This window comes from Desmodus rotundus, chromosome 5, assembly GCF_022682495.2.
Source record: "Desmodus rotundus isolate HL8 chromosome 5, HLdesRot8A.1, whole genome shotgun sequence".
NCBI classification, from domain to species: domain Eukaryota; kingdom Metazoa; phylum Chordata; class Mammalia; order Chiroptera; family Phyllostomidae; genus Desmodus; species Desmodus rotundus.
Window position 1 is genome coordinate 160525356 of NC_071391.1, and position 16179 is coordinate 160541534.

Here is a 16179-nt window from a genome sequence, read left to right on the forward strand (position 1 = left end):
ACTACCGAGTCCTGTGGAGGAAAAGGGACTGCAGGGCCACTCTCTCAAGAGAAGAGCACCCTGACCCTTGCTTTGACAGGCTTTTATTGGCTTAGTTTGCATAGGAATACAGGGCACATATGGAAAGGTCATCAATCACTGTCAGGCAAAAATGATCAAATAATAGATAACATTCAAAGAACTCTAAGGGCTTATTCTGAGTCAGGGTCACATAGTTAAAGGGACATAAAACTGGGGAAACAAACTCACTTCATGCTTGGACCCTTATCATTTAAACTGAGGGTTAGTGAAGAAGGTTTCATAGGATTTAATGCACTCTTTCTCAGGCCTGATTGCCCAGGGGAACCTGCCCTTTCCAGCACAGAGCTGCACCACCTCCAGCATTGTTTCAGGATTAAGTCAGGGAGGGGAAGTAAGGCAGCCAAGAGATTAGGAGACTTCTTGCAGACAGAATGAAGACGCAGGCTACGTCAAAGCCACGGGGCAAGGGTCCATCACCCCCTTTTTTCTATAGTCCCCCAAGTCCTTCCAAGGGCCCCTTCACAACTGTGCCTGTCTTAGGTCGTCTGTCCTTTGAGGAATCTCACTGTGTGGCTAACCAGTCATCCTCCCGGGGCCAAGCAGCGTGAAGTGAAAGGGGGCAGAGGCAGTGTCCCTACAAGGAAGATAAGCTTTGTCTCCTAAATGGTTTACGGTCCCAAGGTCTTTTTACTCAGCCTTAGCCAGGAGGGACTGCAGTCTCTGAAACCAGGCAGGGCGGTTCCCAAAGTCTGGGAACAATCCCCAAAGTCTGTAAGCTAAGGAAATACCAAGATTTGTTTCTGCAGCTGATGCATTGAACTATTTAATATTCTGTTGGCAGTGACCCTGAGAAATGGAAAAAGTGACTGTAAGTCTGTTGACATTTGGAACAGTGTGCTTTATTTTCTCTAGCTGCAGCAGAACATTATCCCTGATCAGGACCAGCTGATGGCAGTAGCCCTGGAGTGCATCTACAGCTGTGAGCGGAGCGACCAGCTCTCTCTTTGCTATGACATATTAGAGTGCCTGCCCCAAAGGGGATACGGGTAAGAAGCCACTGCACGGCAACCTGTGTCGTCTTTACGTTCTAGCAGTTAGGACGAATGTGTCGCTTCCCTGAATGTTCATTACAGAGAATTTTGGGAATACAAACAATATGAAGAAGAAAAGGCAATAACTGCACATCTCTTGCCTGCACATAAACTTTTCTAGCAGTATATGGGCAGTCACTGTAATTTTGTGAACCTTGGTAATTAATTATCCATTACAAAACAGCACTACCACCACAACAAAAAATACTTTCTAAAGTGTATAGACAATGATATGCCTTTAAGTTGTGTTTCTAACTAACCATTTTCCATATTTGTGGGCTAATTGTGTTTCTTCTATGCATTGTTTATTCTTGGCTCTTGCCTAGACTAATTCCTTTAAGCAGTATGTATTAATATACATAATTTATTTCATTTCCATTTTATTGAGATATAATGGGCATGCAGCAGCATGTATGTGCAAGGTGTACAGCAGGATGACTTGACTTGCACGTATTGTGAAACAATTACCGTATACGTAACCTTCATTACATTAGGTGAATATAGAAGAAGAGAGAAAAGCAAGTGTTTTCCTCCTCGTGACGAGACCTGTGAGGGTTTACTCCGTGCACACTTGTAAAACCAAACGTGCGGGAGTGTGGACTCCAGTCATCACGTCGTGCGTTGCACCCCCGGCACTTACTGGTACCTGGGAGTTTGCGTTTTCTGACCGCCTTCATCCGGTCACCTGGCCTCCCAGTCCCCGCCTGCGGTGACCACACATCTGATCTTTTTCCTGTGGGTTTGTGGGGTCTTCTTTTAAATTCTCCACGTAAGTGCGATCATACGGCATTCGTCTGGCTTACTTCACTTTGGATAATGCCCTCAGGGTCCAGCAACGCTGTGATGCAGGATTGTTTTTGAACGGACGAATAATACTCCATTGTGATATATATCTCACACACTCGTATGTGAATATGTGTGTACATGTATGTGTCACACACGTTCTCTTTATCCATTTGTCTGCGGGTGAACACTTAGGTTGTTTCCGTGTCTTGGCTATTGTAACAGTGCTGCCGCGAATGTGGAGGAGCCGACATTTCTTCGACACGGCGATTTCGTTTCCTTCCTCTGTCTGTACACCTAGAAGTGGAATTGCTAGATCATATGATAGTTCTATTTTTAATTTCTTGAGGAATAAATTCACACAATTTTTAACTTATGTTTAAAGGGCTTATGTTTTTTTTTTTTAAAGGGCTTATGTTTAAATGGAAATTTATATGACATTCCTTTGGATCATTTAGTTGTATGTAAGTCAGATTTACATTTTCTTTTTGGAAGTCAGGCAGCGTTTATTCCTGTAGTCACTCTTTCAGATCTAGTAAATATTATGAATTGAACATCTGGAGAAGTTAGTGCCAACACAGGAAAGAGCACTGAGGGGAAACTCAGTGGGCCTATTTCTGAGCCATTGTGACCTGAGCCGAGTCACTTCACTTCTCTGGTCTTCGGTTTCTTCTTTTGCAAAATCAGCTATTTAGACACGGAGGCTCCTCATGCTCTGTTTTCTCTCTCTGCCCCCTTTTTTTTTATCCTCTGTATCTGTTTTCCCTCTCTGTCTCTTTTCCTTCCAAGGAGATTTGTGTGTGTATATGTGAAATAAATGATAGAAATCACCAGGTTTGCAACACACTGTGAAATAAGTCATTAATGATGCTGAAATCAGGTGAAAGGTTTTATAAAAAATAAAAATTTTTATTTATTGTTTTATAATTTCGAAGAGGAACTTAACTTTATAAACCTTTAAGCAGGCTGTCACATGCAGCATCGCTGAGAATCAGACAACCTGGCATTGTGTGTCTCCTGGTGAGATGCAACAGGAAGTAAAAATGTTTACCCTGAACCTAATAAGTGCTTTAAACTGATTTTTAGTGGAACAAGTTAAAACAGCATCGTGAAGAAAACAGCCTGATAAATACCGAATGTGAGCTATCATGCGAGTCACCTGGTCTTCTCACTTTGAAAAGTCATCGTCATGGAGAAAACAAATTGGCGGGGACAGAGAGGTCCTGTTCTGGAGTCAGGGCATCCGAAGGGACATAACCTCCTTCTAATCGTTAACTATAAAACAATGGAGGAAGTGGTTGAAGTCTGGAGGTTGGAGAACGGGTAATGCGGGTAATGCGTAAACAGCCCTGGCTCCCTCCCCTTTTCCATCCTTGAATACCTGTCTTCTGAAAGAGCGGACTCTCATTGCAGATAACGCTTTTCTTCTCCACTTTGACCCTGTCAGCTGGAGGCTTCCTCTGTTGTCCTTGAGTCAACTGGGCAGGATCAATGACTTCCAACCAACATGTGAAATTTAAAATTTAAGTGTATTAGAGTTTGTATTTCAGCAAGATCAAATTAAGCATAAGCTTATCTATTAATTTTTAAACAGTAATTTGCCAACTATGAGGAGACAGTCATGGTATCAATAGGATGATGATATTAAAATAACATTTTTATGTAGACATGACAAGGAATCAGTATATTTGTTTTCAAAGAGTGTGCAGGCCCCAAAACTGCCCCTTCTGTGTCTGTGAGGCTGAAGGATTTTTTTGGCTTCAGATTAATGAATTCTGATTTAACAGATTTTTTTTTTGTAAACACACAAAAAACCTTGATGCTCTTTTGTTCCATTTCTTTCACAATTACAAGTTCTAAAATAATTTGTGATTGTGAATTAGCCCACTACTAAGTATAGGGCTTCAGAATATATTCTGTGGTTCACTTTGTTCTTTTTGCCAAGTTTGTCAATTTATATTTTCCCAACTATTGGTTGTTTATTTCAGTGGCTAAATGCTTGTTACTTATCAAATAGGAAACAGTATTTTTTTTGCCATTTAGGAGATGAACGTCACTTACTAAACCCAGTCAGTGTTTTGTGCACCTTACCTGGGCAGCATATTCCATCCGGCTGAAAGACATCTTTTGTCTTCATGTCTGTGGATGTCAGTTCACAAAGGAAGAACACTGTCTTCCTGAAAGTCAAGGACAAATGTTCATTGTAGAGCTATAAACTGATAATTTAAAAAATATTATTCCTGAATGAGTATGTTAATGGAAATTAGCACTGACAAATGATTTTTTTTTGAAATACATTAAGTGGAATACACCCTAATTTATTACTCTAGTCCGAGGCCTAAAATTTGGTTTAAAAAGGTAGTATAATCTTTATAAATTACACTACCTAACTGCCAAATAGATTTAGATCAGGACAGATTGATAGTTTGTGAAATAATGAGGCTTTTGTCTTCGAGGAAGGTCATTTTTAATTGTCCAAGTCCAGACAAAGATTTTTATTTGGTCTCTTCGTTAAGAAAACTCTCCGATCTTGCTGGAGTTGCGTGGGATCGGTGCCGTGGTTCTCTGTTGAGTGTCTCTCTGTGGTTGAGAGGGTGGAAGTGGACTTTCACAGCAGTTGCTCAACTTTTCTGCCCAATCCTGCCGTTGCTTGTATGTGTGTTGTGCTGTACTGTGTCTACCCTATGAGCACATTTTCATGATAATGTTTCTCCTAGTCCCCTGACCACTTGCTTCCTCAGAAAGGTCTTGCTTTTTGTTGATGGCTCTACTTCTCCCTGGTCCCTTCACATTGAAGTGGGTGCAGAGGGAATGCTGATCTGAAATCCCAAGTATTAGAATCCTTCTGGGAAACCCCTGGGGCATCACAGGGGCTGCTGACGGGCTTGGGGCAGAGCCATCCTGCAGGGCTGAGCTTCCTCAGTTCTGTTGGCTGAAAGAACAGAAATAAATGACCATTGCCCCTTACCTTCTTAAAAAAAAAAAAAAAAGACTACAATTGATTTATAATTCTTTTTTTGTCTTTTAGCAGAACTGAACTTAGTTCTCTAGGAAATAGTTGCCCATATCTTGCTAATCTATAGTAGAGAATATTGTTCTACTCCATTATGTTTTACCTGAATCTCTGGAGACATGAAAGAGGCTGAGTGAGTTCAGGAGATGAGACTGAATTTTTACCTGTGCATGGTGAAATTGTGATCCGTTAGGTACAGGAGACACATCATTTCTTCTTTTCACTTGAGTGATTTTTGAATTTTATTATGAAAGCTACTACTGGAATTTAATTTTAATTTGTTTTTCTTAATTCTTTAGTCATAACACAGAGGTCACTGCAGCTCTCCATGACATGGTGGACCAACTGGAACAGATTCTCAGGTGAGGACAATGACAGCCTGTGGCTCTGCGTTGATGAAGGAGGTCTGTCCAAGAAACTTTACTCTAAACATGCCTAGTAGTTTTTACCCTGTGTGTGCATGACTCTTTTGTGGGTGAGTTTCCTTAATAACAAATGCACCACTAGCTTATTTTACCAACTGCTACAGTAATAAGATCATGGACTTTCAAAACCAGTAGACTTGTGTTCAAATCTAGGTGTTGCCACTTGGGTTTTCATATCGCTAATCTCGAACTTGGCACATAGTAGGTTCACAAAAAAGTTAGTTCATGTAGTAATTACTGCATTTATCAACAAGCAATATTTATTATACTTCTTACTTTTCTTTTCAGGCACAATGCATTTGATTGAGTATCTGGATTATAGCAAACTACACCAGAGCCTTTAAGTAACTGTAGTAATTTCTTTTACTGTCAAAATGAGAAAGCAAATTGTCTCTTTTGGAGTCTGAAATTTCTGAATTGCCATTTAGGAAGTCTAATATTGTTTACTAGTGTTTATTTTTATATGTGTACATAATCATGTTTGTGTGTAATTTTTAAATATTTGTATTAAAAATTTTAGGAATGATAAGCTTTGTTCTTCCAATATGTAATTATAGACACTATAGATAATAACATTGCTTTGTAGTGGTGATATATATAGTAAAGTATAATAATTTGGAACCTACTACTTAGAATGTTTTTCATTCGAATTAAAGGACTTCAGTGTAAAGATATTTTTGAGTTTTATTTAAGGAAATGTTATGTTTTTGTGTACCATAATATGTGAGTTTAATGAAGAATTAACTTTAATTTTCTCAGGGCCTCTGTTGTTTATTATCTTGCCTGATTTTTGTTACTCTGTGTTCTGAAAGTTACACAGTTTTTTTTCTTGAACGTTTAATTTTCTTATTATAGGTTGGCTTGTGCCTCTCCTTTCCTCAACCTCCCTGAAAAATTGAGCATAGATTGAACAAAGTTTACTGGGTTAAGTCAGTATATATTCACGTCTTACCAATCTGCATGGTTACCTCTGTCTCCCTGGTGATACTGAGAGGCGCTACCTCACAGACTGAGGGCGAAATAAACAGTTCATTCCCCGCTGTGTTGCGGCTGTAGCTGTGGGTGCCCCTCGAAGTCCCGTTGTGCTCTCAGTGCCCCATGGAGACAGTAACGTCCTGTAGGTTCTGGGTGGTGCTGGGTCTTCACTGTCATGCTTAATTAGCTGGCCTTGAGTAAGAGCTTTTTATTCCTGTTCCGTGTCGTACCCGTTAATAGGTGATACATGTTTTGACATACATAATGGCAGGTGACAGGACCTGTCCTTCTGAAGAGTTGTTGAACGCTAGCCAGCCTCTCTGAGAGCCCAGTAGTGGTCAGTTCATGAACTTGGCGATTTGGTGAGGCAGCCCAGGGGCGTCATGCTGCTGCTGGTTATGGACTGGGATCTCTCAGGAAGATTCATATGAGACCCAGAAAATTTGTGACATACTTTGTATTTTTATAGAATGGATTCTTGAGGGAGATTGAGCCTTATGAAATTTGTGTGGCTTTCCAACTATGAAATGCTTTGCTTATTGCTTTTCTAGCAGCTTTGCCCGTAACAAAATACTCAGTAGGATTGTTAAGAGTTAAAGCTGGGTATTGAAATGATAGATTTGGCTTATTTTACTGACTTGGAGGCTTTTAGAGGACAGGGAAATTGTACTAAAAGATTTGGAGATAAAGATATGTCATACTTTAAAAAAAAAAAAGAATGTGTTAGTTCTTCCAAGTATATTGTAATAAAAGTCAGTAGGGGAAATAAGATTTGATATGTAATTATTAGAATTTTTTGCTGGGAATTAATGTAATATATAAAATTTGGTTGCTTATGTGCTGCTTTTTTTAATAGTAAAAACCTGACTGCTACTTATATATTTAAGATGCTTAGACTTTCTTTGTTTGGTTCCAAGACTTTAAAAAAGTCTGCTTTTGCTTACAGTGTGTCAGAGCTTTTGGAGAAACATGGACTGGAGAAACCAGTTTCATTTGTGAAAAACACTCGGTCTAGCTCAGAAGAGGCACGCAAGCTGATGGTTAGGTTGACCAGGCACACTGGTCGGAAGTGAGTAACAAAATTATTTTATACCTGCTTATGATTAAAAATAAGTACAGCTCTTTTCTTCTTCTGTTTTTTTAGTTCATTGAGTTTTAAATGACCCATAATAAATTGCACATATTTAAAGACAGAGTTTGGTAAGTTTTGATGTACGTATGTACCCATGAAACCATCATTACAGTCATAACTTCTGAAAGTTCGCCCTTGCCCCTTTATATTCCCTCCCTCCGTTTCTCCCCATCAGAACCTTTCCCTTTCCAGGCTACCACTGACCTACTTTTTTGTCCTCAAATATTGCTTTGTGTTTCCTAGAATTTAAAAGGAATCATATGTACACACTTCTTGGGTGGGGGGGGGGGCGGGGGAAGTCAGCTTTTTTCACTCAGCATAAATATTTTGTGATTCATCCATGTTATATTATGGTTCAATGATTTATTCCATTTTATTTGCTCAATAGTATTTCCTCGTATGGATTTATCACATTTGTTTATGCAGTTGTTGATGGACATTTGGGCTGTTTGGAGTTTATTTTTACAAATAAAGCTATGAGTTCCATGTACCAGTCTTTGGATGGACATGTACTTTCTCTTGGATGAATCCATAAGAGCGGAATGGCAGGATCATATGGGAGGTGGGTGGTTAACTTTTAGGAAAGTACCAAACTGGCTTTCCCGGTACCATTTGAGTTTCCAACCATCTTGCAGGAGGGCTCCACTTGCTCCACGTCCTCATCAGCCCTTGACGTGGGTAGTCTTTTTAAGTCTGGCTCTTCTAACCAGTGTGTGTCGTGATATCTGATTTTGGTTTTAATAGCTTTCTCGAATGAGCATCTTTTTATTTAAAACAATTTTTTTATTGTCATTCAATTACAGTTGTCCCCATTTTTCCCCCATTGCTCTTCCCTGCCCTGCCCATCCCCCGTACCCCACATTCAATCCTCCCCTCCCCTACCCCTTTGGCTTTGTCCATAGGTCCTTATACATGTTCTTTGACTTGACCCTTTTCCTTCTTTCCCTGTTATCCCTCTCACCTCCCTTCCCCTCCGGTCACTTAGTTTGTTCTTTATTTCCATGTCTCTGGTTATATTTTGTGTGCTTGCTTGTTTTGTCGATTAGGTTCCACTTACAGGTGAGATCATACAGTGTTTATCTTTCACCGTCTGGCTTTTTTCACTTAGCATAATGCTCTCCAGTTCCATCCATGCTGTGGCAAAGGGTAGGAAAAAATAGTGTTAGTACAGACAAAGGATTTTTTCGAAGTTTGAGTTGGAAATGTCCCTTATAGAGAATAATAGTTTGTCAAACACTGTAAAGAGCTTATTAGAATGTGCTCTTTCTGCTGTGTAGTATTCTCTACACAGCACAATACTGTGTATTCTTTCTTTCTGCTGTGTAGTATTCCATTGTATAAATGTACCACAGTTTCTTGATCCACTCACTTACTGATGGGCACTTAGGTTGCTTCCAGCACTTGGCTATTGTAAATTGGGGTGCATAGGTTCTTTTGGATTGGTGTTTCAGTATTCTTAGGGTATAGTCCCAGCAGTGGAATTGCCAGGTCAAAAGGAATTCCATTTTTAGTTTTTTGAGGAAATTCCATACTGTTTTCCACAGTGGCTACACCAGTCTGCATTCCCACCAACAATGTACTAGGGTTCCCTTTTCTCCACAACCTTGTCAGCACTTGTTTGTTGATTTGTTTATGATGACCATTCTGACCTGTGTGAAGTGGTATCTCCTTGTGGTTTTAATTTACATCTCTCTGATGGCTAGTGATGTTATGCATATTTTTATGTGCTCATTTGCCATTTGCATATCTTTTATCATTTTTAAAATTAGGTTGTTTATTAGCTATGCTTTGCAAAGATTTTCTCCTGTCTGTGCCTTATCTTTTCATTCTTTTATCTATGTCTTTTATAAAGCGCACATTTTTAAAATTTTGATGAAGTCCAGCATATTATTTTGTACTTTTTGATCGTGCTTTTGCCATCATGTTGAGAAACTTTTGCCACAAAGATTTATTCCTGCCATTTCTAGCAAAATTTTATAATTTTGTTGATTTATATAGTAAGTCTTAAAAATAGATAATATTAGTCTCCCAAATTCATTTTTCATTTTCCATATTATTTTGTTTATTTGGGGGGGCCTTTGTATTTACATCTGAATGTTAGAATTAACTAGTCATTTTCTGCAAGAAAAATCATTTATATTTTTGATTGGGATTATGTTGAATCTAAAGATTAATTTGGAGAGTACTGCTATCTTAAATCAGTATTAAATCTCCCAATTAATGAATTCAGGATGTCTTTTCATTTACTTAGGTCTTTAATTTCTTTTAATGATATTTACACTTTTCATTGTTTAAGTCTCATACTTATTTTGTTAAATTTATTCCAAAGCATTTTATTCTTTTTGGTGTTATTGTAAATGGAATTGTTTTTTCCATTTCTTTTTTCAGATTGTTCATTCCTAGTGTGTAGAAATACAATTGCATTTTTATATACTGATCTGTGTCTTCCAGTTTTGCTGGACTCATCTGTTATAGCTCTAGTAGCTGTTTTTGCAGATTCCATAGGATTTTCAATATACAAGGTCATGTCATCTGCGCACAGAGTCAGCTTTACTTCTCTCTTTCCAATGTGTGTGCTTTTTACCTGATTCTCCCTTCCTTTTTATTGGCGTTAGCATGAGACGCTTTATGGGAGACGACATGGCCTGTCATTCCTCCTGTTTACATGGTGTATCTTTTTCTTTTACTAATTTGTGTTTTTGCGTTTGAAATGTGCCTCTTGTAGGCAGCAAAAAAGTTGGGCCTTTTTGTCAAGATCTGATTTGGAGAGAGCCAAGCTGCCAGGTGCTGCCTACCTAGGCTGAGGACTGGAAGGGAATAAATGCCCACTGTACCTGCCCTCAAGTGGTAGCAGCCATGACATGGTAGATGCATAAACTTCTACCTCCCAGGTGACTCCTGCAGTCAGAACCTCCATTGACAATGGGCAGTTGCTTATGTAATGCAGCCAGGAATAGCTTGTTCAAGGAGCTCCCTTTCCTAAGAAGTCCCTCTTTTCATATCTGCCTCTCTTCCTCTCTGCCTCTTTCAACAGTGCACTCTACTTAGTGACGTATGTGTCTTATGTTCCCTTCTGGAGCATAAGCTTTTTCCAGGGCAAGTGTTGTAGCCACATCTGCTGTGGAACCTTACATAGCAGTGGCCCTCTCTCAATAATTATTAAGTGAGCAATTCAGAAGGATTTGGCAACTCACATCTTAAGGTTTCTTTACAACTGTACCAGCATGGTCAAAGTTTCTGATCGTGCTGACTCTAGAACCTAGTCTGCAATAAGAAAGCTTTGTTAGCCGCCTGAGAGCTTCACAAACCCAAAGCGGCTGGATCCCCCTGCTGCGCGCACACGCGTTCCAAACTAAAGCAGCTGGAGCTGCCCCTTGCACATCCCAAGAACAAAGCTGCTGGATTGGCTGATCCACAGCCTGATTGCCTGCCAGGGACCACACCTACAACGCCTACCTAACACCTGAGCACAGAGCCCTGCAGGGCCTACTAGCTCTCTAGGACTAAGGCAGAACACCCAGCAGAGGGAAGCTGAAGGGTTAGGGGAGTCTGCAGGCTGAATAACAGCGAAGAGTGTGTCCCAGGAAGGGAGAAAAGTGAAACCAATCCTTCCAACCACCCCCTCCCATTGCACAGACAGGACGACCAGCAGAACTAACCTGACTGGTTTAAAGCCAGCAGAAGATTTTTTTTTTTTTTCCTTTCCTCCTTTCCCCCTGAATTCCTTCTTCCTCTCTCTTTCTTTTTTCTTCATTCCTTCTTCCTCCCATCCTTTACCATTTTTATGTCTTCTTCCTGCCTTCTTTTATCTATTTCTATGTTTTAATTTTTGTTAAAATTCCTTCTTATCTTGCCTCCGATCTTTCTTTATTCCTTCTTCCCTCCTGCCTTCCTTTCCTCCTTTTCTATTTTCTTTTTCCCTCCTTCCCATCTTGTTTTTTTTTTTTTTTTTCTTTCTTCCCTCCTTTCTCTTTTTCCCACAGGTGAGACAACAAAACCTGGAGTGCTGAAAAGACTAGAGTTAGACCGTGTTAAACCCATAAACGTCAGCTCAAGACCAGTGAGCACAGGAGATTAAGGAGACAGCACCACCGAATCCCATTGGCATCCTACCATAGAAGTTCATACCATAAACCCAGGGAGTCAGAATAGAGCAATTTAAGAGGCAGAGTCCAACAAGAAGAGTCTCACAAACAATGGGAAGACAAAGAAACAATTCCCAAATGAAAGGAAAGGAGGAAGTCTCAGAAAGAATGCTAACTGAAACAGAGGCAAGTCAACTATCAGATACTGAGTTCAAAGCAGTGGTCATCAGGAAGCTCACTGAGCTCTCTGAGCTCAAAGAGAACTACCAGAAACTACAAGGAAACTACAATGAACTCACTGCAAACTATATCAACATGAAAAAGGAAATAGATACTATCAACAAGAGCCAAGAGGAAATATAGAATACAATTTCTGAATTGAAGAACACAGTAGAAGGAATAAAAAGCAGACCTGATGAAGCAGAGGATCGGATCAGCGAGCTGGAGGACAAAGTAGAAAAAAACACCCAGAAAGAGCAAGAAAAGGAAAAGAGGCTCAGAAAGAATGAAGAGGCAATAAGGGAAATGCAGGACAACATGAAACGTAACAATATCTGTATAATAGGAATACCAGAAGGAGAAGAAGAAGAGCAAGGGATAGAAAACCTGTTTGAAAAAGTAATGATGGAAAATTTCCCTAATCTGAGGAGAGAAAAAGTCACCCAAATCCAGGAATCACAGAGAGTCCCAAGCAAGAGGAACCCAAAGAGACCCACTGCAAGACACATCATAATTAAAATGGCAAATTTCCAAGACAAAGAGAGGATCTTAAAGGCAGCAAGGGAGAAAAAGGAAGTAATATACAAGGCAGCCCCAATAAGATTAGCAACTGACTTCTCAATGGAAACGCTCCAAGCCAGAAGAGAATGGCAAAAAATATTCCAAGTAATGAGAACCAGAGGCCTGCAACCAAGACTACTTTACCCAGCAAGGCTCTCAATCAAGATAGAAGGCCAAATAAAGAGTTTCCCAGACAAAAGAAGTCTAAAAGAATACAGCTCCATCAAAGCAGCTCTGCAAGAGATGCTAAAGGGACTGCTTTAAGGAAAGGAAGGAAAAGAGAAAGACAGAGGAACACAGGTAGGAAATAAGGGCAATGAATAACTACCTATCGATAATAACCTTAAAAGTAAATGGATTAAATGCTCCAATCAAAAGACATAGAAGAGCTGAATGGATAAGAAAACATGACCCACACATATGCTGCCTACAAGAGACCCATCTCAGGACAAAAGACTTACACAGACTGAAAGTGAAGGGCTGGAAACAAATTTTCCAAGCAAACGGACAGGAAAAAAAAGCAGGGGTAGCAATACTCATATCAGACAAAATAGACTTCCAAAGAAGGGCCATAAAGAGAGACCCAGAAGGTCACTTCATAATACTCAAAGGAAGAATCCACCAAGAAGACATAAACATTGTAAATATATATGCACCCAACATAGGAGCACCCAAATACATAAAGAAAATCTTGGAGGATTTCAAGAAAGATATTGACAGCAACACAATTATAGTAGGGGACTTTAACACCCCACTATCAAAAATGAACAGGTCTTCCAAACAAAATATCAACAAAGATATTGTGTCACTTAACAATACCCTAGAGGAAATGGATTTAACTGATATATACAGAGCTTTTCATCCCAAAGAAGCAAAATACACATTCTTTTCAAGTGTCCATGGAACTTTTTCAAAGATAGACCACATGATAGGACACAAAGCAAGCCTCAACAAATTCAACAAAATTGAAATCATATCAAGCATTTTCTCTGACCACAAGGGTCTGAAACTAGAAACCAACCCCAAAGGAAAAAACCCAAAACACTCAAAATCATGGAGACTGAATAGCATGCTATTAAACAATGAATGGGTCAAGAACGAGATTAGGGAAGAAATCAAAAACTTCCTGGAAACAAATGAAAACGAACTCACAACAACCCAAAACCTATGGGACACAGCAAAGGCAGTCCTGAGAGGGAAGTTCATAGCAATACAGGCCTACCTTAAGAAGTTAGAAACAGTTCAAACAAACAACCTAACCCTATGCCTACAAGAACTGGAGGAACAACAACAAAGACAGCCCAGAGCAAGCAGAAGGAAGGAAATAACCAAGATCAGAGCAGAACTAAATGACATAGAGACTAAAAGCACAATTGTAAGGATCAATGAATCCAGGAGCTGGTTCTTTGAAAAGATAAACAAAATAGACAAGCCTTTAAGTAGGCTCATCAAGAAGAAAAGAGAGAGGATCCAAATAAACAGAATTAGAAATGAAAGAGGAGAGATTACAACTGATACCACAGAAATACAAAGGATTGTAAGAAATTACTATGAAGAACTGTATGCTAAGAGATTTGAAAACCTAGATGAAATGGACACATTTCTAGAAAAATATAATCTTACAAAACTGAATGAAGAAAAAGCAGAAAACCTGAACAGACCAATAACAGCAAAGGAAATTGAAGCAGTCATCAAAAAACTCCCATCACACAAAAGCCCTGGACCAGATGGTTTCACAGGAGATTTCTACAAAGCATTTAAGGAAGAGCTAACCCCTATCCTTCACAGACTATTCGAAAAAATACAAACTGATGGAAGACTCCCAAACTCTTTTTATGAAGCCAACATCATCCTAATCCCAAAACCAGATAAAGACACAACGAAGAAAGAAAACTTCAGGCCAATATCGCTGATGAACATAGACGCTAAAATTCTCAACAAAATATTAGCAAACCGCATCCAGCAATATATTGAAAAGATCATCCACCATGACCAAGTGGGATTCATCCCAGGGATGCAAGGATGGTACAATATTCGCAAATCAATAAACATAATACATCACATCAACAACAGCAAAGACAAAAATCACATGATCATCTCAATAGATGCGGAAAAAGCGTTCGATAAGATACAGCACCCATTTCTGATAAAAACACTCAGCAAAGTGGGAATAAAGGGAGCAGTCCTCAACATAATTAAGGCCATATATGAGAGACCTACAGCCAACATCACACTCAATGGACAAAAACTTAGAGCTTTCCCACTAAGATCAGGAACAAGACAAGGATGCCCTCTCTCACCACTCCTATTCAACATAGTATTGGAAGTCCTAGCCACAGCAATCAGACAAGAAAAAGCAATAAAAGGCATCCAAATTGGAAAGGAGGAAATGAAACTGTCACTGTTTGCAGACGACATGATAGTGTACATGGAAAACCCTATAGACTCCACTCAAAAACTACTCGACCTAATAAATGAATTTGGCAAAACAGCTGGATACAGAGTCAATACCCAGAAATCAAAGGCATTCCTGTACACCAGCAACGAAACTGCAGAAACAGAAATCAGGAAAAAAATCCCATTCGATTTAGCAACAAGAAAAATAAAGTACCTAGGAATAAACCTAACCAAGGAGGTAAAAGACCTGTACTCAGAAAACTACACAACACTGAAGAAAGAAATTAAGGAAGATACAAACAAATGGAAGCATGTACTATGTTCATGGATTGGAAGAATTAACATCATCAAAATGGCCATACTACCCAAAGCAATTTATAGATTCAATGCAATCCCTATTAGAGTACCCATGACATATTTCATAGATATAGAACAAACATTTCAGAAATTCATATGGAACCATAAACGACCCCGAATAGCTGCAGCAATTTTGAGAAAGAAGAACAAAGCAGGAGGGATCACAATACCTGATATCAAACTGTATTACAAGGCCACTGTAATCAAAACAGCCTGGTAGTGGCATAAAAACAGGCACATAGACCAATGGAACAGAACAGGGAACCCAGAAATAAACTCAAGTCTATACGATCAATTAATATTTGACAAAGGAGGCAGGAGCATAAAATGGAGCAAAAACAGCCTCTTCAACAGATGGTGTTGGGAGATCTGGACAGCTACGTGCAAAAAAATGAAACTCGATCACCAACTTACGCCATACACGAAAATAAACTCAAGATGGATAAAAGACTTAAATATAAGTCGTAACACCATAAAAGTCCTTGAGGAAAACATTGGCAGGAAAATCTCAGACATTCCACGCAGCAACATCCTCACAGACACATCCCCTAAAGCAAGGGACATAAAGGAAAGAACAAACAAATGGGACCTCATCAAAATAAAAAGCTTTTGCATGGCTAAAGAAAACAGCACCAAATTACAAAGAGAACCAACAGTATGGGAAAACATATTTGCCAATGATACCTCAGACAAGGGCCTGATCTCCAAAATATATAAAGAACTCACACGACTCCACTCCAGGAAGACAAACAACCCAATTAAAAAATGGGCAAAGGACTTGAACAGACACTTCTCCAAGGAAGACATACAGAGGGCCCAGAGACATATGAAAAGATGCTCAGCATCACTAGCCATCAGAGACATGCAAATCAAAACCACAATGAGGTATCATCTCACACCAGTCAGAGTGGCCAACATAAACAAATCCACAAACAAATGTTGGAGAGGATGCGGAGAAAAGGGAACCCTAGTGCACTGTTGGTGGGAATGCAGACTGGTGAGGCCACTGTGGAAAACAATATGGAATTTCCTCAGAAAACTAAAGATGGAACTGCCCTTTGACCCAGCAAATCCTGTGCTGGGATTATACCCTAAGAACACTGAAACACCAATCCAAAAG

The 16179-nt window shown here is 39.5% G+C and overlaps 1 protein-coding gene across 1 annotated transcript in view; it reads left to right on the forward strand.

The window, feature by feature from the left end:
* NBAS (NBAS subunit of NRZ tethering complex) overlaps positions 1 to 16179 on the forward strand; it is a 267973-nt gene that overhangs the window by 105276 nt on the left and 146518 nt on the right. Inside the window, exons 26-28 of the mRNA XM_024552475.3 lie at positions 934 to 1067; positions 5208 to 5270; positions 7255 to 7377. Of these exons, the coding sequence (XP_024408243.2) occupies positions 934 to 1067; positions 5208 to 5270; positions 7255 to 7377 (320 nt within the window). The remainder of the gene's footprint in view (positions 1 to 933; positions 1068 to 5207; positions 5271 to 7254; positions 7378 to 16179) is intronic.